Here is a 21605-nt window from a genome sequence, read left to right on the forward strand (position 1 = left end):
TACTCTTCCTGAACGCCAGCTTCCTTGTAGTAACTAGGCATTAATTGTTAATAGTACTTCCCTCGGGCCGGGCGCGGTGGCTCAAGCCTGTAATCCCAGCACTTTGGGAGGCCGAGGCGGGTGGATCACGAGGTCAAGACATCGAGACCATCCTGGTCAACATGGTGAAACCCCGTCTCTACTAAAAATACAAAAAATTAGTTGGGCATGGTGGTGCGTGCCTGTAATCCCAGCTACTCAGGAGGCTGAGGCAGGAGAATTGCCTGAACCCAGGAGGTGGAGGTTGCGGTGAGCCGAGATCGCGCCATTGCACTCCAGCCTGGGTAACAAGAGCGAAACTCCGTCTCAAAAAAAAAAAAAAAAAAAAAAAAAAATAGTACTTCCCTCATACCATGTTGCTGAGGTTCCTGGAGTGTGCACTAAAAGTGCTTAGAGCAGTGCCTTGAGCGTAGGAGCTGCTTGGCGCATGTTAGCTAAAAATGAGACTCTTCTCTCTAAATCTTCTAAAGAAGTGTCAAGCCTTGCCTGCTGGCCTTAGCTATCAGGTGAGAGCATCTACAGAGGGACTTGGAGCCCACATCAGCCAGGTGGCCTGGGCAGTGTAGGATGGCAGCTGCTCAGGGGGAAGACTGCTGCCCAGAGCCTGGCACCATCGGGCTGGCTGAGGCACATTGCCAGGCCAGTAGGTTTGTGCAATAGACCTGGCTTTCAAAAGGGAGGCCCACAAGGCCCAGATACCCTCAGGGATAGGGCCCGGCTGAAGACTCTGATTCTGGAGGTGAGAGTTTCAAGTCTGGTAATTTTGCTATATATATATATATATATATTTTTTTTTTTTTTTTTTAAAGACAGGGTTTCACCATGTTGGTCAGGCTGGTCTTGAACTCCCGACCTCAGGTGATCCACCCGCCTTGGCCTCCAAAGTGCTTGGATTACAGGCGTGAGCCACCACGCCTGGCCTGGTAATTTTGCTATTAAACAGAAATGTGACATTTACATTCCTGAGCCCGGACTTAAAGATTAATCCCCAGTGGGTGAAGCTGGGTACCAGGACTGGCTACATAATTTGCAGAGCCCACTGAAAATGGAAATGTGGAACTCTTGGTCATGAGGAATGTCAGGCAGTTACAGCAGAGCATTAAACCAAGGGTGAGGCCCTTAGCGCCGGGGCCCTCTGTGACTGCACAGGTCACAGGCCCATGCAGCTGGCCCAGTCAGGCCCTGCCTGGTTTCGTCTGCAACGATGGGGAAGAAGAGCATCTGGAAGGTTGAAGAGGGAGGCATTAGACACTCATGGGTGGAGAGACCGCTCTGGCTGCAGTGTGGAGAGTAGGCCGCGGGAAGCAGGGGTGGTCCGGGCTGTTGGAGCTTCATGCTGAGATGGGGTGAGGTTGGCCCAGATGGGTGGGGAGGGGACGGGAGAGGAGTAGGGCCCTCTGTCTGGGGAGGTCGCCCTGGAGCTTCCTGTCCCTCTCTGTTTCCTGCTCAGCTTTTCTGCCTTCTCCTTGGGAATTCTCCTGGGACTGTCATTCTGGGATGAGGATGTTCTTTGATTCTACTCCCTTTGGTAGGGAGGGAAGCTTCCTGACTGGTGTCAGGGCTGAGAGCAGATTCCCCCAATTGGCAGAAACGTAAACACCGCAACCCCTCCCTCGAGGCACCGTCGCTATCCCATTGGGAACTGCAGCTTAGGATGTCTTGTTGAGTCACTTCACACCCAGCCTCTCACTGACAACCACAGAAAAAGTACAATATGACTTTATTTCTTAATTTAATGTTCAGGAGACAAGGATTGAACAACAGAGCTTAAAAAATTTTAGACAACCTCCTATTTATTTATTTTGCAGGTAGGGTCTCACTGTGTCACTCAGGCTGTAGTGCAGTGGTGCCATCTCTGCTCACTGCAACCTCTGCCTCCTGCCTCAGCCTCCCAAGTAGCTGGGACCACAGGCGGGCACCACCATGCCTGGCTAATTTTTTATGTTTTTGGTAGAGATGGGGTTTCACCAAGGTGCTCAGGCTGGTCTCGAACTCCTGAACCCAAGTGATTCCCCACCTTGGCCTCCCAAAGTGCTGGCATTACAGCTTTGAGACACTGGCTGTCAATACAACTTTTTTTTCCCTTTTTTGAGATGGAGTTTCACTTTTGTTGCCCAGGTTAGAGTGTAGTGGAGTGATCTCGGCTCACTGCAACCTCTGCCTCCCAGCTCAAGGCATCCTCCCACCTCAGCCTCCTGAGTAGTGGGGACCACAGGCATGCACCACCATGCCTGGCTACTTTTTTGTATTTTTAGTAGAGATGTGGTTTTGCCATGTTGCCCAAGGGTCTCAAACTCATGGGCTCAAGTGATCCTCCCACCTGGGCCTCCCAAAGTACTGAGATTACAGGCATGAGCCACTGTGCCTGGCCAATAATTTTAAAGAAAAAGATAGTGAGAACAGTGTCACCAAAATTTTGGCACAAGGACCCTGGATACTGAGCAACTGAGCGTTCTCAGATGCCCACGGCGCCCGGAACAGCTGAGGGTTTGCGGCATTTCAGCCTCCATGAAATGGGGACAAGAGCTGCTGGAAGGGCAGTCATCATAAGCCCCAGTGTCTCTAGTAGACCCCTCCCTGCCAAGGCACTTAACCACTCAGCCACACCACTCCAGTCCCACCTGTCCAGGGGACAAGACTGTCAGAAGACAAGAAACCATTCTTGAATGGAGGAATTTCAGGCACCATGGTTATCATAATACATGTTGTGTTCATGGGTGGGTGATGGCGGCAGAGGGGTCTTTGTCTCCTACCTGGGACGAGATTAGTGTTGCCTCTACTTACCATAAAATGGGTCCTCCCAGAACATTCAATCCAGCTTGTGAAAGATCTCTGTTAAATTGGCCCACTCAATTCAACAATGAACCACAAGTTTTTTGGACCAATGTGATATGTGAGTGGGGCCCTTCCTGCAGAGAGCTCACAGGCCAGTGCAAGAGGCCAAAAGCAGGGAGTTTTGAGGCAGGAGTCTCCCCTGACACTGAGGACAAGCACATGGGAAGAAGTGAGCTGGGCCAGCCTACGGGTGAGGGAGGGGTTCCAGGAAGAGGTGACTTCTGAGTCCTGAGTGGTACACCGCTGTGTAAGAGTGAAAAGTGGTGGTGGTCTCCAGGCAAAGACCAATTTCAAGGTCAATTGGCTTGGGATTCAAGGATCTTCTGCGGGGACTCTGGATCCCATGACTTGATCAGGTATGAAGGCCTCCATTTCAGTGAGTACCCTGCTTTTCTCCGCATAACCATTTTATCCCTTTTATTCTCATTTGCACGCAAACGTGTTCTAGTATTTCCCTTAAAGAAAGAAGGAAGGAAGGAAAGAGGGAGGAAGGGAGGACGGAAAAAAAGGAAGGGAGGCAGGGAGCGAGGGAGGGAGGGAGGAAGGAAAGAAGGAAGAAAGGAAAGAGGGAGGGAGGGAAGGAAGGAAGGAAAGAGAGGCTGGGGTAAAGAGGGAGGGAGAGAGGGAAGGAAGGAGGGAGGGAGGGAATGAAGGAGGGAGGGAGGGAGGGACCTCTCTATTAGTTATGGTCCTGGCAGGAATCATAACCGGCTCAGATGGTTCAACTGATGTCAAACAGTTCTAGGCTATGTTTCTGGTTATTCCATGAATAAAATCCACTGAGCTAACATTGATTTCCTTTTGACTACCACTGTGGAGTTCAAGCAAGCTGATATAAGTGAAAGGACTTTGAAGAGTTTGAAGAACAATGGGACAACAGAAAATTGACTCAATCACTGCATGATCATGATCATGACTTGTATCACAGGTGTGAAGGTATCTCATGGCATTCAGATCCTAGGAATTCTCGTCCCTGGGCTCAGACACCTGCTGCATTTCCTGCAGGCAGGCAACAGAGCAAGGGCATTGAAAACATGAATTCAGCTTCGGTGAATTTATCTGGAATGGTGCAATCAGAACATCTAGAAAGAGACTGGTTTTTCAGCATGCATTCAGATTTCATGTTTTGTGCTTTTTAGTGTTATTTTTATTTTGACTCATACTTGTGGGAATGGATGCCATAATCCCTTCAATGCTTTGATCCTAGAAAGGACATTACGTCATCCTTCATTTCTAGTCACTCCTCATCCCCTTCCAAACAACCTGCCAGAAACAGCTGCCAGTCCTCAACTTACTGCCCCAGTCCATGTGCACCACCTCTTTCTGTAGCCTGTGATCACTGGGAAGCTTCTAGAAGATAATATCCTTGCTATGGAAATGATTGGCACTGTTCCAGTGTGCTTACTCATGCAGGGCTCAGAGGCTGGGGGCTTTACGTGTATTGCTCACTTAATCTCTATGACTACCATACTCAGGCAATTTATAGATAAGAAATCTGAGACTCAGAGAGATAAAGTGACTTGGTTAAGGTCACATTGCAAAGAAGGGTTAGAAATGAAATTTAAGGCTGGGTACAGTGGCACATGCCTGTAATCCCAGCACTTTGGGAGGCTGAGGCGGGTGGAACACCTGAGGTCGAGAGTTCGAGACCAACCTGACCAACATGGAGAAACCCCGTCTCTACTAAAAATACAAAAATTGACTGGGCGCATGCTACTTGGGAGACTGAGGCAGGAGAATTGCTTGAACCCGGGAGGCAGAGGTTGTGGTGAGCTGAGATCGTGCCACTGTACTCCAGCCTGGGCAACAAGGGTGAGACTCCATCTCAAAAAAAAAAAAAGAAGAAATGAAATTTAAACCATTTATTGTTCTGCAGCCCTGGCCCTTAAGCCATTTGTCATGCTGCCTCATGGAGGCTGGAACCAGAGAGGGTAGAAAGATGATGACGTCATTCCAAGTCTTCGCTTTATGGAATTACATGTCAATAATATGAGACCTCATCTACTCCCACATCCAGAATGCCAGATTCTCTGTTCATATTTCACATACACGCGTCATACATGTGACTATAAATTTAATAGGAAAGGAAATTTCCTTTAAAAGACCCAGTAGAATATTTAGGTGCCTATGAGGAAATTCAGTCTTGCAAAAGTAAAACAGTGGGAATTTTTTTGTTGCTTTTTTGTTTGTTTTGAGCCAGGATCTCACTCTGTCACCTAAACTGAAATGCAGTGGCACAAACGCGGCTCACTGCAGCCTCAACTTCCCAGGCTCAAGTGATCTCCCACCTCAGTCCCCAAAGTCACTGGGACTACAGGCACAAGCCACTACGCCCGGCTGATTTTTGTATTTTTTTTGTAGAGATGGGGTTTTGCCATGTTTCCCAGGCTGGTCTTTAATTCCTGGGCTAAAGTGATCTTTCCTCCTTGTAATCCCAAAGTGTTGGTATTTCAGACACAAGCTACCATGCCCAGCCAAGCACGGACAACTCTTTCAAGATGTTTTGCTATAATGTAAGCAGAGAAAGGGCAGAAACCGAAAGGGGATTTAGGGATGAGGGAAGGTGCGCTGGCCATTCTCCCGTCCAAGATCCATTCACTGTCCTTTAGTGTCCCACTCTGGGCCCCGGGAGAGAGATCTTTCTGTACTGCATTACTGGGGCTCTTTTCGTTAGGACACTTCCATGTGGGTTCAGCCAAGGGGAGGCAAAGGCAGGAGAACTGAAGGCTGAAGGAAAGAGAGAGTGGATGTTCCGCCCCCTCCGTCTCTGTTTCAGTGTCTTGTCTCCGGCAGGAGCTGTGTCCTGCTTCATGCCTGCAGTTCCTTCCAGGCTGCCATTTTCTCAATGGCTCCTGTGATGCTTTTTCTTCCCTTGGTCATTTCTGGGCCAGGAGTTGTCACCCTACAAACCTTCATTTGTCTCTGGGTCCTGCAACATCCTTGTTTGTTTCCTTAACTTTGTTTAGTAGCTTCTTTGACATCAGTTGAACCATCTGAGAGAATCCTGATTTCTGCCAGGACCCTAACTAATAGTCCCTCCCTCCCTCCCTGTCTCCCTCTCTTCCTTCCTTTCCTTAAGGGAGATACTAAAATATGTTTGCGTGCAACTCAGAATAACAGGGTAGACGTAGAGGTTTATGCCTGTAATCCCAGCACTTTAGGAAGCTGTGGTGGGCAGATCGCTTGAGGCTGTGGGGTTCGAGACCTGCCTGATCAACATTGTGAAGACCCGTCTCTACTAAAAATACAATTAGTTGGGCTTGGTGGCAACATGCTTGTAATCCCAGCTACTCGAGAGGCTGAGGTAGAAGTGCTTGAGCCTGGGAGACAGAGGTTGTGATGAGCCAAGATAGCACTACTGCACTCCAGCCTGGGTGACACAGCAAGACTCCATCTCAAAAATAAAAATAAAAATAAAAAATAACAGAGCAGAAAGGGAGAAAATGATGATGCAGAGAAAAGCAGGATACTCACTGGATCAAAGGCCTTGAGCCTGCTTGAGGGCCTGGGATCCAGAGTCCCAGCAGACAGTCATTGCCTTAGACTCCAACAGGAGGCTTCTTCTGTGGTTGCAGGAGGAGAGGCAGGAAGCCTGGGCGCAGGGGCAGGAGGGTTGGTGGATCTGGTCTGAGGGCTTCATTTCTTTTCTTTTCTTTTTTTTTTTTTTGAGACTGAGTTTTGCTCTTGTTGCCCAGGTTGGAGTGTAATGGCATGATCTTGGCTCACTGCAACCTCCACCTCCCGGGTTCAAGTGATTCTCCCACCTCAGCCTCCAGAGTAGCTAGGATTACAGCCATGCGCCACCACGCCCAGCTAATTTTTTATTTGTAGTAGAGATGGGGGTTTCTCCATGTTGGTTAGGCTGGTCTCGAACTCCCGACCTTAGGTGATCTGCCCGCCTCAGCCCTCCAAAGTGCTGGGATTATAGGCATGAGCCACTGTGCCTGGCGGGGTCATGAATGTAAAGAGCAACTCATCAACAGTTCTGTGTGCTTTTCTTCAGCACCTTCAGCTGCTCTGGCGCTGGCCTGAAGAAGGTGAGGGTTGGGTTTTGGAAGAGTTGGAATTTAGTCAGGTTTAAATAATGGACAGAGAGGGGCAGGTTTATTGAGGGTTCAGCCAGGGAGTAACAGTCACGGTGGAGCATGGGGTCTGCTCAGGGTTAGAAGGGAAGCAAGGACATGAGTGGCTGACAGTGAAAAAGGTGATATTGAAAGAGGATTGGAGGCTCTGATGAAGGATGGTGTGGAGGGGAAGCTAGAGCCCACGATGACTGAGCTGAAGTGATGGGGAGATGAGAGCAAGAAACTGCAAGTGAGAGAGTACAGGGTGTACTCGGATGGTGTCAGCTGGGCAAAGGTTTAGAAACTGGAGGAGGAGAAATGGCTCAGAAGGTAACCGAATGAAAAGACAGCACCCACATCCCCTCCTGGGCTTCCCAAGACATTTCTTCCCTACATCTCCCAGAGCAGTTCTGTCTCTTGCCAGGTTGCCTGAAGACGCCTAGGACAACTCGGGTGGCTTCAGTTTTAGGCCTACTCAGGGTTTTTTTCTTTTCTTTTTTTTTTTTGATACAGAGTCTCGCACTGTCGCCCAGGCTGGAGTGCAGTGGGGTGATCTCGGTTCATTGCAACCTCTGCCTCCCAGGTTCAAGCGATTCTCCTGCCTCAGCCTCCTGGGTAGCTAGGATTACAGGCATGCACCACCATGCCTGGCTAATTTTTGTATTTTTAGTAGAGATGGGGTTTCATTATGTTGGCCAGGCTGGTCTGGAACTCCTGACCTCATAATCTGCCCATCTCAGCCTCCCAAAGTACTGGGATTACAGGCGTGAGCCACTGCGCCCGGCCTGGTCAGGCTGTTTTTCAACTTTGTTTCTCCTTACAGCCTGCTCCACAGCCTGGTTCTGCCTGTACTGCACAGGTGGTAGTGATGTGCCTTCTAGAACAAGCACCTAAGGGCCACACAGGAGTCAGATCCCTAGAGAGAGGGCCTGGTTTCTTCTGTAAACTGTATTCCCTTGTTTGTTTATTCAAACACGTGTTAAGCACTATTGTGTGCCAGGCCTATTTGCTTTATTTTCTTTACCTCTCTCAGCCACCCTGAGGGGAGGGATTATTTTTTATTTATTTTTATTTTGTAGAGACGGGGTCTCACTAGGTTGCCCAGGCTTGTCTCAAACTCCTGGGCTTAAGTGATGGGGGGAGGGATTATTATGCTCATTTTTACAGATGAGAAAATAAAAGCTCAGAGAGCTAAAAAACTTTGCCAAGGTCATACAGTGTCTATCTGAGTCCAAAGAGACTCACTATCCAGATAGGGAAGAATCAGGTAGGGAAATAATAAAGCATAAGAAAGCATGCAAAGTTTTAAGGGAATATGGAATTTAAAAAGATTGCTCCTGTTATGGGTTCAGAGGTGGGGTACATGTGAGTTAGACTTCTAGGATTAGTAGAAATTTACACAGAGGGCCAGGCACGGTGGCTCATGCTTGTAATCCCACACTTTGGGAAGCTGAGGTGGAGTTCGAGGCCAGTCTGGCTAACAGAGTGAAACTCCGTCACTACTAAAAATATAAAAAATTAACCAGATGTGGTAGTGTGCGCCTGTAATCTCAGCTACTTGAGAGGCTGAGGCAGGAGAATCACGTGAACCCAGGAGGCAGAGGTTGCAGTGAGCCGAGATTGTGCCATTGCACTCCAGCCCGGGCAAGAGTGCGAGACTCTCTAAAAAAAAAAAAAAAAAAAAAAAAAAAAGAAATTTACATAGGGAGCTGGAGACAAAGGACCGCAGGCAGAAGTGATAGCCTGAGCAAAGACATCACGACATGAAACTCCGTGGTGTCATCAAGACTGTTGAGTGAAAGGTAGAGACAAGATTGTCTATGGGCCTGGGGTTCATGGACAGCCTCAAGGGCGTCCACAAACCCCCAGACATTTGATTTCAATTGTGGGTGTCTATTTTTTTTTCTAGAGAGAGGGTTATTTTCATCAGATTCTTCAAACCGGGACATTCACTCAAAACAGCCTTGGGTAGCAGATAAGCTTGGAGACATCAGCAGGACCAGGAACACAGGACCTTGTAGCCCTGCTTCAGGAATTCAAACCTCATTCTGAGGCCAAGAGGGAACCCATGGGGTTTTCTAGCCGGGAGCAACATGGGATGGGCCTTAGGAAGACAACACAAGTTTACTGTGAGCCGAAATAGATGGAAAGTCCTTTTATAGACTATAACATGATGTACTGTTTACTGCTGTATCCCCAGAGTCGGGCATGGTGCCGAGCATATATTGGGGGTTCAGTAGATATTTGTTGAATGAATGAATGAATGAGCACAGGTGTACATCATAACAATAAGAAGAGTGTATGTCTCCAGGGTGGCTCTGTGCATTTCTTGACTGATTTAACTGAAGGTGAAATCCATGAACCCCAAGCTCCCTGTGTACAGCTTCAGGCTCTAACAGAAACCTACTGAGTCCTGAGATGATGCTAGGAGTGGAGGGGAGCAGGCAGGGGAGAGTGGATTTGGCACCTGAGGGTGTGGTCACACCTGGCTGTAGGATAGGGCTCTTCCCACAGTGCCCCGTGGTATCTTTGAAGGAGTGGAGGCTACATGGCCAGGATGGCCGGAATTCTTCTTTTCCTCCTTCAACATTCAATCCATCGATTTGTCCTCTTGACTCTGCCTCCAAAACATGTCCTCTGTCCCCTCTATTTCCTCCTTCTCCTCCACTCCCACCTCGTTCCTGCTCCCCACCTGGCCTGGGCCACGACAGCTGTCTCAAAACCAGAGCCATGGCTCTGCCCTTGCCTCCCTACCATCTGCTCTCCATGTGGTGGCCTGAGGGATCTTTAAAACTCTCCACCTGCAAAGAACATGGCTTTCTTTCCAGAAACTTAGAGTACTGTGCTTCTAAAAATTTAATATGTTTCGGTCATGTGGGCATTTTGCTAAGATGCAGTCTGTGATTCAGTTATCTGGGGTTGGGCTCAAGGATGCGTTTTTAACAAGCTCCCAGGCCATACAGTTGCTGCTGCTCTTGGACCACATTAGAAGTAACAAAGACTTAGAGAAAAATCCAAATTTCCTTCCCATGTCCCACTTCATCTGGCCCCTGTCCAGCTCTCCAGTGTCGCCACCGGCCGTTGCTCCTCTTCCTCATCGTGCTGTGGCTCCCTGGGCCTTTATTCTGTTCCTGGAGTGTTTTAAGCTATTCCTGCCTCAGGGCTTTTGCACATGATGTTCCTATTGCCTGGAATGCTCCTTTCCTGGAAGATTCCACATGGGTTTGCTTTTCTTTGTTTACATCTTAGTTCAATGGTCAGATAGTAATTCTCTGTCCACTTCATCTAGTGAAGTACCTTAGCCACCAGAGACTCTCGGCTATTTGCTTTTGTCTTCTTCTGCATAGCACTTACGATTCTCAGTTTATTTTAGTAATATATTTATTGACATTCATTTCCTGCCCTTCTTTTCATGTATGTTCCACAGGGATAAGGACTCGGTTTCCTTCACTCTGAGCCTCCCCTAGAGCCTGGCACATGGTAACTGTCCTCTTCATGTTTCTTGAGCCTGTGCACAAAAATGCTCCCACTCCTGCTGTTGGTGTTTGGATGCAGACAAGCTGGGGAAACTGATGGGGGGATCTGAGGCAGAGGAGAGGAAGGAGGGAATAAGCAAACTTTCTCTACTGGGGAGCCTCAGAAAAAGCCTCAAGAACCTGGAGACGATGTTGAAACCCTGAATCAACACATAATAATTTAATTCATCAAACTAGAAGAGATTCATTCTGGAGGGTGGGGAAGAAAGTAATGCAGAGTTCATTGAATGAGTTAATAAGCATTTGGAACAGTTTAAGTAAACACAAAGTAAATATTTATCGAATAAATAAAATATGCTGAACCCTTATTTTATGACCATCACTTTGTGTTACATAATCTGCTTATCCTCATAAAACATTACCATCTTGCAAATAAGAAGCTGTGCTACCAGATTAGAAGATTTTCCCAAGGTCATATAAGACTCGCCCAAGGTCATACAGTGATCCAGAGACAGAGCTGACCACCCCACTCTCTACAAAAGAGTCAGATGCGATGGCAGGCACCTGTAGTCCCAGCTACTCAGGAGGCAGAGGCAGGAGGATAGCTTGAGCTGAGGAGTTCGAGGCTGCAGTGAGCTTTCATCGCACCACTGCACTCCAACCCGGGCAACACAGCAAGACCCTGTCTCTTGAAAATAAAAAACAAAAACAAAAAAAACTTCTCCACCTCTAAGGGGCAGTTCTATAAACTTGTTTCGGACAGATGACTCAAATCCAGGCAAGAAGCCTGGATCTGTGAGCAAGGAAAGCTGTGGCCTGCTGAATGCTTTGGATAATCAGAGGGAAGAGTGTATCCACAGAGGAGAGACTGGCTTCGTAGAACCTGGTGGGAGCATAACCAGGGAGCTGGCGTTTGTCTAGTCTCAGGCTCTGACATCACCCCTGTGGTGGCATGGGTGGGCAGGAATGCCACAAGCTGGCAGTGGCTCTTCTTAGGATGTGGCTTCCCACATCCATGTGGGCATGTGATGTGATGACCAGGCCCCAGTGGCAATAACAAGTTCGATGTAAGTGCATAAATAGGCACTTACCAGGAAATCTCTTGTGAACCAGGCATGGTGGTTCACGCCTGCAATCCCAGCACTTTGGGAGGCTGAAGGGGAAGGAGCTCTTGAGCCTAAGAGTTTGAGACCAGCCTGGACAATGTAGAGACGCTCCATTTCTACAAAAAATAAAATGGAAAGTTAAAGTTAGCTAGGCATGCTGGCACACTCCTGTAGTCCCAGCTACTTGGGAAGCTGGGGTGGGAGGATCGTTTGAGCCTGGGAGGTTGAGGCTGCACTGAGCCATGATCACGCTACTGCATTCCAGCCTGAGTGACACAGCAAGACCCCATTTCAAAAAAAAAAGAAAAAGAGAAAAAAAATCTTTTGTGAACTGCATTAGAGTGAGTGAGTCGTTCAAGCCTGGCAGCTCTGGCTGCTGGACAGAGGCTCTGAAGCAGCCAGGCTGGGTTGTGGGTCGTACCTTGAGATAGTTCCCTGCCCACTGACCTTCCTCTGTACCAAGGCTTCTCAAAGTAAAGACTTGAGACTGGGCTCAGACTAATCACATCAGGACCACCTGAGAACTTGATAGCAATGCAAATTCTCCTGCCCTGTCCTCCAGCCTACAAAATTAGAAACCATAGGGGTGGGGTCTGTGGTTCTGGGAATTAACAAGCCCTACAGGTGATTCCGATGCATGTTCCAGTTTGAGAACCATAATTACAGTTTCCCTTTCATAATAGTTACTACTTTGCAAGGAGTGGGGTGGGGTTAAGGTAACAGGTTGAGAAATTCATAATACAGTGCAGGGAGTCTTTTTATAAGTTGAGTGAGTACTCCATTAAAGACTTTCAATGGAAAAGGTCAGGGATTAGGGAGGAACCTCCTTGCATTTCAGAAAATCTCCAGAGGAGGGGTTAATTTGCAAAAGCACATTTTAAAGTTATTATAGTTTTGCTTTCTAGACCTGATTTTTTTTATTTTATTTTTTTTTTTTGAGACGGAGTTTCGCTCTTATTACCCAGGCTGGAGTGCAATGGCGCGATCTTGGCTCACCGCAACCTCCGCCTCCTGGGTTCAGGCAATTCTCCTGCCTCAGCCTCCCGAGTAGCCGGGACTACAGGCACACGCCACCATGCCCAGCTAATTTTTTGTATTTTTAGTAGTGACAGCGTTTCAACATGTTGACCAGGATGGTCTCGATCTCTTGACCTCGTGATCCACCCGCCTCGGCCTCCCAAAGTGCTGGGATTACAGGCGTGAGCCACCGTGCCCGGCTTAAGTTTATTTTTTTAAGAGAAAAAGTCTTGCCAATATTGCCCAGCCTGGTCTCAAAGTCCTGGGTTCAAGTGATCCTTCCCCTTCGGCCTCTCAAAGTGCTGAGATACAGGCATGAGCCCACCTTTAATTTCTTTTGAAATGTCAAATGGCATTAAAGGAAAGTGTAATATAAACTGCCACCTACTATTGATGGTTTTAGTGTCTATAAATGTTTGTATCCCACCTCCTATGCAATTCTCATCCTCAAATACAAAACCAAAACTAAAAAAACAATGATCTATCTGTACGTACACACACACACACACACACACACACACACACACACACACACACACACACACACACACCCCTACCCTCAGCTGGCCTAAGAGGTAAAAGAAACACCCTGTAGGACCTGCCGAAAGAGCTCATGAGGCACGTTGCAGCCTTTATTGTGTGCCATGCACTGTCTCTGGCTCTATGAAGAGGGTATAATACACTAGCTAGTGGCTTCTGCAATCGAGCAGCTTACAAGAGAAAATTCAGAGGGAGACATTTTTCTGGTTGACAGATGTTGAAAGTATGGAGGTGTGGGAGCTTTGATCAGAGTCTTGGTTTTTCAGTTTTGCCAGATAATAGAGCACATGGGCTGAACTAGTGGGAGACGAGGGTGAACAGATGGGCGAGACTTGATTGCTGGGTTAGGAGGCACAGGAAGGCACAGAAGACAGAGGACTCCCAGTCCTTGGCAGTACCATACTGCTCCATGCCCACTACTTGGATCCAGGGCCATATTCAGATGAGGTTAGATAGAATTGCTAACATTTATCCAGCGACCACATGTGCCAATCTAGGTGTTGTACATACATTAACTCATTCTTCACAGGAACCCGATGAGTTATTTGATGAGGAGACTCAGCATTCAGAGGAATTCGAATGTGCCCAAGGTCACACCCTAGGCAATGGTGGAATCAGAATTTGAGTCTCAGGCACTTGCTCTGAAGCCATCGACAATTCAGTGCGCTGTCCCCCGTGTCTGAGCTGGCTGGCTGGGTTGGGAATGGCGGAGGGATGGGACTCTTGTTTTGGTGGGTAAATGTGGTCCAGAAGAAAGCCCTTCGCCTTTCTCCAAGCCTGAGCAATCCTCTTGACGCCGGCAATCCAGAGCAGAGCGCTTTGTGAGCCAGTTACAGGAGAGGCTCTGTAAGCCCCTTCCCACTAGATGGCGGCCCCTAAACCCACACACAAATCCTGGAACCTCCCCGGTCCCCATCTTCCAGGGCTGGGCAGCGGCTGAGGAACTGCGGGACGGCGGGACGCAGAGCCGCCTGGTGTCCAGGGAGCTCCCCGCCTCAGCCCCGCCCCATCCGGGGGTCGCGGGAAGCTCCACGGCCGGGTGGGGGGCGGAGGCGGAGGCGGACGGGGAGACTCGGCTTTTCGACTTTCGGCGCCCGGGGGAGGAGCCGGCGCGGGGCAGCCCCACCCGAGACACCTAGGAGGGGCCCGCCCGCACCCGCGGCCGCCAGCGGGAGCTGAGCGGGGGGTCGGGAGCGCGGCGCGGGCGCGGTGGCGGGCCCCGAGGGCGGGGTCCGGCGGCAGGTGCGCGGCGCGGACTACAAGTCCCAGCATGCCCGGCCGCCCTGACCCGGCCCCCGCCGCCGCTTAAAAGGCTTCGGGAGCCGAAGCCGTCGGGTCGCCGCGGCTTTCGCTTTGCCGCCGCAGCTGGGCGGGAGGGAGCGGCGGACTCGGCTGCCGGCTCTCCCGGCGTCCCGGTTCGGGCAGCGCCGAGGGGCGCTTCTGGTCCAGCCCTTCCAGTTCGGGGGTTCCCTGCCGAGGCGCCCGCGCCCCCGGGCTCCCAGCCTCGGCCGCCGCGGCCCCGATGCCTAGGCATGGATAGAGCGGCGCTGCGCGCGGCGGCGATGGGAGAGAAGAAGGAGGGCGGTGGCGGGGGGGATGCGGCGGCCGCGGAGGGAGGCGCCGGGGCCGCGGCCAGCCGGGCGCTGCAGCAGTGCGGGCAGCTCCAGAAGCTCATCGACATCTCCATCGGCAGCCTGCGCGGGCTGCGCACCAAGTGCGCCGTGTCCAACGACCTCACCCAGCAGGAGATCCGGACCCTGGAGGTAAGGGAGCTGCAGCGCCCGAGGGTCAGGGACCGGGTTAGCCCGCGTCGCCCAGTAGGAGGCTTCCCCTCCCTCCTGCACTCGTTGATGCGGCAGCCGGAGGACCCGGGACCAGCCCTCTCCTTGGGTAGGATTTGCGGGGCGTGTACGTGGTGGGAACTGGGATGGAGGCTCAAGGGGCCCGTGGGCGGGGTGGGCTGTGCGCGGACATCACCTTCCCCCACTTCTCCGCCACCACCCCATTTCCAGTTTGTGGGGCCGCAGGACTTGTCCCACTGAGTCACACGCTGGACTTTACCCCGTGTGACCGAGCCGAGCACCCGTGGGCTGGGTGACAGAGGAAGTCCCCCTGAGCGTGAGCGCAGGCCTGCCGTCCGCTGCCTTCCCTTCACGCCCCAGACGCCGTCCTGTCTCTTCCTTTCCTCGCCTCCCAGGTCTTGTCTGCCGCTTTTTAAAAAGTGTTGCTGAAACTGCATTTTTGCTGTTGAGGCGTTTGGTGCTTTCCTTTCACGTTGCCACGGAGGCTTGCTGCTTAAAATGTATTAATAATTACCCGCTGACTCCCCCTGCTTCCCCCCAAAGATTGGATTTTGCCTTAGGAAGGATTATGCTGGGGAAGCAAGCCTTTGGTGGGAAGAGGACACTGTTTAAGGGGTTCTAATGGAGACAGCCTGGAGTGTGAAGAAATTAGATATGCGGGCCTTCCTCTCAAATTATAGCCGGGAAGTATTAGAAGGATTTGGAAAAGCCAGCCCGAGGGTATTGAGGCACCCTGTCCATACACAAATGACTGCAACTAGTGCGTTCCAAATGTGATTTCGGCCAGGGACGGGCCTGTGAACCCTCAGGGACCAGTTAATAGCTGCCCAGTCTTCAAGAAGGGGCCTCTCACCATCTTGCCCTGCCACATCTGGCCTGCTGCAGGTCTGGAGATGTTTTATTTTATTAGATTCTCAATTTCTTACCAGTCCTCTCCCCCCGCCCCGCCCTGCTCCGCCGTTGCTAATTGCCTCTGCCAGCTGTCATAAGGCTCTCTGTGATTGCGGTAATTATTACAAGACCAATCCTTCCTCCAGGCACGCCACAAGCCTGAATCCTTGTTTGATCCCAAATGCTCGGCAGTGACTCTCCTTCAGTTTTATTTTCTTAGAAGCTGTAAAGTCACAGGACATTGGAAGAATACAGTCAGTGCTGGGTATTATGATTTTTTATTACAGTTGCTAAAGCTGTACTGACCAAGGCTTTGCTTAAAAAACAAACAGAACCCCTTACAACCGGCCTTTCTGCGTGCATGCTGCAGTTTTCCAAGTGTTGAGAGAAACTGATTTGTTGAACACAGCTGAGTGTGTTTGCCCAGCAAAGTTCAGTTTTTAAGCTGACACAATAAGGGGCCTGTGAGGTTCAGTTCCGGGAGGAGGGGTCGCTGTCCGTCAGAGTGTGTGCGGCTGGATTTCGGTGTTGCTGGGCTTGGAGAATGCTCTCTCTGTTGACCTCTGTGGGATTGTCCCCATGTCGCTCTGAAGAGCTCCTGGCTCCCAGAGTGTATGTGTAGGAGAACCACTTGCTGTGCATTCTCAGGAATGGCCTTTTGTCCTACCCTGACTTTCAGAGTCCCTCATTTTGACGGCAGTGTGGTGTGGTGATGCCCCAGAGCATCCAGCTATTGAAGTCTTGGAGCTGGTTTATTCAGTGGCTTCCCTCCTGAGTGTTGGTTTAGACGATCATCCCTGGCAGCTGAGAACCCATCTGAAGGCCCGCAGGGGATTTGCAGTGTAAATCCAGCTCCCTGTTCTTCCCACCAGATGTGGATTCCGGTTCACCCCACTCCCTGAAAAGGCAGGAGATGGGTTGTTTTTGGGGTTGGGAATTTAGACCCCTGGAGCAAGTTCCATGGGGCTGCCACCAGCTAGTTTGGATGAGTCACTCCATCCTCGAGGCCTCAGCCTCCTCACCTGAAAAAGGAGATTGGAGTGGATTTCTGAGGGCTCTGGAAGCTGGAAATTCTCTAGATTAGGGAAGGAGATTCGGTTGGTGAAATTAAATGTTTCTGATTGTTTTTATACTACCCCTGTTTAAGAATAACCTCTTTAAGAATGGTTCTAAAATCCAGATTTACTGAGCCTATAAAGTGGGGGTTGTTTATTACCAGAATTGTTGCCATAGGAGCAGTGTGGTGAGCAGGAAGCACATGGCTTTCATTTTGGGCCTGGGTTCTGTCTGTGTGACCTTGGGCAAGTCCCATGACTTCTGAGTCTCAAGCTTTCCTGTCCATAAAATAGGAACGAGACTGCTCACACCTGCAGCATTTTGTCTGTCAGTTCACATTGTTGCTTTCAAAAGGGGTCTGCCTGGCAGCTTTCCCTAGTGAGAGTCCAATAGCACTTACGGCACAGGCCACTTTTAGGGAAAGGTACTTCTGCAGCTGCCTCTCATCTCATACAGGCAGGTGACACAGGCTAGGAAACAGTCTCAGCAAGCTAGGTGGAGCTGCCTGTCCCCAGCAGCATGTGGCAGGGCCAGGCGGGCGTGTGGTGATGTCCACTCGGCATTCTTTCTTGTACTGTGGGCTCCCCACAAACCAGGCCAGGGTCCCCAGAGACTGTGCTTGCAACACTGGATTCCTGGGTTTGGAAGAAGGGTCTGACTGGAGGCCTTGGTCTGCACAACTGCATCGGACTTCTCTAGAATCTTAAGAGCCCCAGCCCACTCTGCCCCTCATTAAATAAGCACTCAGTGGGAGAAGCAGCACATGAGGTGTCCCTGGAGGTCTCTGACCGGGGATGGGCTGCTGCTGCCCAAAATCTGGGTTGAGATGGGGTGCAGGGGTCAGTGTGTCTGGTTTTCTGAGGATAACTTTTCTCTGTGTCGTGGTCCAGTTTGGTTAGAAAAGGGCAGAAGGAGCTGAGGTTTAGCATTTACCTCCTGTTTGCCCTGCAGCGTGCCCATCTCTTCTCAATCTCATAAACGTTCCTGGAGACCGCATTCTTGATCATACACATTTTCCCTCTCTCAATAGAAAGGGAGGGAGACAGTCTGAAAGCAGGGTGTGAATCTGTTAACAGAAGTTGTGAGGCTACCTCATCCTGGCAGGACCTGGTGTTCTGTCTCCGCTAGACCCTCCTAGGGGTCTGAGAACTCCACCGAGGCAAATAGGAATGTTCTTATGTCCCAGATGTGCTCACGGAGGGACACCTGGCCTGCCTCATAGCTGGGCCTGCAGCCCATTCCAGTCATCATAACCTTCATTCCTTTGAATCTGCCCAGCGCTGGGGAGAGAAGGGTGTGTAGAAGCAAACACATGTTGCCTCACGGAGCTTCACGTTCCAGGGACACTGTGACTTGCCCTTTCCTGCAGCCTACTAGTACTTCCCAGAGACAGGCTCTGCCATCCTGACTCTCCCTGCCTTGTGTTCTTGCGTAGAAAAATCCTTCCTAAGCAAGCTGGCCTGGAGAAAGGGGCTGAAGGACCTTGATCATCAGGCTTTGCTGGGATGTGATGTTGGGAACTGTGGTAGGTGCAGTCTCTGCCCTTGGGCTGCCTCCCTGGGCAGTTGCCCTGGAGCTGTGAGGGGTCAGAGGGAAGGCTCTCCTGCCACCTAGAAGGTCAGAGAGGCCTGGTCCTCACACAGCTCTGCTGTGGCAGAGGTCACAGCCTTGCTATGTGGGGGACCTGAGCTCTCCCTGTGCTTCCCAAGGAGCATCTGACAATGGAACTGCTGGGAGGGGGAAGGGTGCTAAGGCCTGAAGATTAGGTCCTTAGGGTGTGCTGAGGCATATTCCCTGGACAGACCTTCGGTTCCTGTTGCTGCGCTTACCTGGCTGGCAGCCACCTGGCGAGGGCTCTGAAGTAGGTGGGCTACTCTCCCAGTCTTTAGGGTTTAGGGACACTCCTAGTCTAGTGAAGGGGCCAGGCAGGGCACAGTCATGACTCTGGTAGCACAGCTTTCAGGACCCTACGTTGGGAACCCCACTGAACCCTTGGCCTGTCCAACCTCCTGTTTTTTTTGTTTTTATTTTTTAGGCAGAGTGCCACTGTCGCCCAGGCTGGAGTGCAGTGGCATGATCTCTGCTTACTGCAATCTCTGCCTCCCAGGTTCAAGCAATTCTCCTGCCTTAGCTTTCGAGTAGCTGGGATTATAGGCGTGCACCACCATGCCTGGCTAATTTTTGTATTTTTAGTAGAGACAGGGTTTCACCATGTTGGCCAGTCCTGGCCTCAAGTGATCTGCCCGCCTTGGCCTCCCAAAGTGCAGGCATTACAGGCGTGAACCACCTCCTGGTTTTATGGAAAATATTCCCAGAGTCTTGGTGATTTCTCCCAAGTCACGGGTTCCTGGCAGAACTGAGACTGAAACCTGGTTTCCTTTCCCACCCAGTCCCTGTCTCGAAGTGTGGCATCCCTCCACTTCTGCCCTGTGGCCACAGTTGTAACCCTTTGGCCAAGTGGCTCCAGCCATCCCTGAAGGGATGCAGAACTGAGGCTCTGGCCCTTTTTGTGTCCACTTTCAGCTGGGTAACTTTTTCGCTGGTGAAACCTACTTCCCAAATGTTTCTTGTAGGCAGCCTGCAGGGGGACCTGCAGCGGCTGTGAGCCTGGGGAGGGCTGGGTGGTGCTGGAGCGAGGTCTTATCAGATCTGCAGCTTTGTTGGTGTGGGTACCAGCAGGTGTGGTTTGTTGCCTGCAGCTGTGGGAATGCCTTCTTCCACGTCAGGGTTGTGTCCTGTTCTTGGAGTCGTCTGGGTTGTCTCAAAGTCCAGGAAAGTGGCAGTCTACGCGGCAGGTATTCTCCTGCCCGCGGGATGTGTCTGGAGACGGACCACGTAGAGACACTGGCCCACGGTGGCGGTGTCTGCGGTGCTGGGGAGGAGCAGCAAAGCCTGTGGCCAGGTCTCTCCAAGCTGTGCCTTTTCGAAAGGCCATCCTTTCAGAATAGGCTGGTTGAGATCTCTTTTTTACATTCAGTTCAAAGGGAAAGCTGCATAGGTGCCTTTGGGGTCAGGGGAATGGCCTTCCAGTAGAGAGGGCAGACGAAGATGAGGAACATGCTTGGTCACTTGTTCTGTGTGGAGTACTGCACGGGGCTCTCAGCATATGTTGCACCTTAACATTCACAAGGACGCTATGAGGCTTTATCCTAATGTTACAGCTGAGTGAATTGTGGCGGGGGTTGGGGGGCGGAGTGGGGGGGATGGAGAGACTGTTTCAGCAGGTGGTTGAACCCAGGTTGACTGGTCTTGTCAACTCACGTTTAGAACTCCACAGCTGTCGCTATGGTGGGGAGATTGTATGCAGGGTCATGGTTGCTGAGACCAAGGAAATGGCCAGTAATGAAAAGGGCTGGTCTGAGGGCATTCAGTGGCTTGACTCTAGATGTTTGGGCTTCCTGGTGGCCACCCAGTCTGTGCAGCCTCAGGGTTTGGGCACGGGGCTGCTTCCCTAATGTCCAGGCCAGCACATCCTCAAAGACAGGACTCTCAGCACCATGATGCAGCCAGCTCTGCGCTTGTCTCATTCTGAGAAAGGAGAAGCTGCCTAGAGATCAACTTACTCATCATTTTTTAAATGGCTACCTGCCTTATTCTTTCTGAACAGTTCCTCTGACAATGTATTCTTTAACTTTCTATTTTTAATTGAAATATTTTAAAAATACATTATGATATATGTTCACTGTAGAAAAAGAAAGTACTAGATGGCAGCAACAAAAATCACCCAGAATGCTGCCTCTCCAGGTTAATTCCATTGCGCATTTTGCTGTATGTTCTTCCCACATTTGCATACAAATGTACATGTGTATATTTGTGACACATATTGTGCATGGCCTTGTAAATGTCTTCTGTCTACATCAGCACATATACATATGCATCGGCACTATTAGTAGCTGCATTGTGTGGTCATACCATAAATTCAGCTAACTGGTTTCCCTGTGTGGGCGATTCAGGCTGTTTCTGAGTCTTGCTTTTATAAACCATGCTGCAGTGAGTATCTTCCTAGAAGTGAGATTTGCTGGGTCAAACTGTATGAATACATTTAGTATGTATTTCTGTCCTAGTCTTTAAAATCTCTGTGGCATCATAAATCTTCCCCTGCTAAGTAGGAATGGCAGCCTTCATACATTTATCCCTTTGCCGCTGCATCTGTAGTCACGCCGAAGTCCTTAAAAAGGAGGCTGGGGCTGGGTGTGGTGGCTCATGCCTGTATCCTAGCACCTTGGGAGGCTGAGGCGGGTGGATAGCTTGAATCCAGGAGTTCAAGACCACCCTAGGCAACATGGTGAAACCCCGTCTCTACAAAAAATACAAAATTAGCTGGGCGTGGTGGCGCGCCTGCTGCAGGAAGAAGCAAATGGGTTTGCTTTCCTAGCTGTTTTCTAGCTATTCAGGAGCCTGAGGTGGAAGAGTGCTTGAGCCTGGGAGGTGGAGGTTGCAGTGACCTGAGATTGCACCACTGCACTCCAGCCTGGATGACAGGGCAAGACACTGTTAAAAAAAAAAAAAAAAAAAAAAAAAAAAAGGCTGGACATGGTCCTGTGGGTGAGGTTCTGGGATAAGTGTCAGGAATTATGGGTTCTAGTTTTGTGGTTGCTTGTGTCTGAGCTTCTGGGCTATGTGTCAAGCAGTGTGGCTTCTAGTTTTTGCGGTTACCTGCAGCAAAGGGGGACCCCCCAAGCTGACCAATTAGAAGAAAGCCCTTTTTCTTGCTCCAAGATAGCAGAGGGAGGGGCTGGATTTCAGGTCTCTGTGTCCTGAGACATGATAACCATATGG

General features: G+C 50.3%; 1 protein-coding gene across 1 annotated transcript in view; it reads left to right on the plus strand.

Moving 5' to 3' along the window:
• Positions 1–606: 606 nt before the first annotated feature.
• The window catches only part of LOC116543353 (collagen alpha-1(III) chain-like), a 110590-nt gene continuing 89591 nt past the window's right edge, over positions 607–21605 (plus strand). Inside the window, exons 1-4 of the mRNA XM_032268850.1 lie at positions 607–682; positions 11178–11329; positions 14001–14093; positions 14217–14840. Of these exons, the coding sequence (XP_032124741.1) occupies positions 607–682; positions 11178–11329; positions 14001–14093; positions 14217–14840 (945 nt within the window). The remainder of the gene's footprint in view (positions 683–11177; positions 11330–14000; positions 14094–14216; positions 14841–21605) is intronic.

This window comes from Sapajus apella, unplaced genomic scaffold, assembly GCF_009761245.1.
Source record: "Sapajus apella isolate SASKATOON/1434 unplaced genomic scaffold, GSC_monkey_1.0 scaffold186, whole genome shotgun sequence".
In the NCBI taxonomy this organism is placed as follows: domain Eukaryota; kingdom Metazoa; phylum Chordata; class Mammalia; order Primates; family Cebidae; genus Sapajus; species Sapajus apella.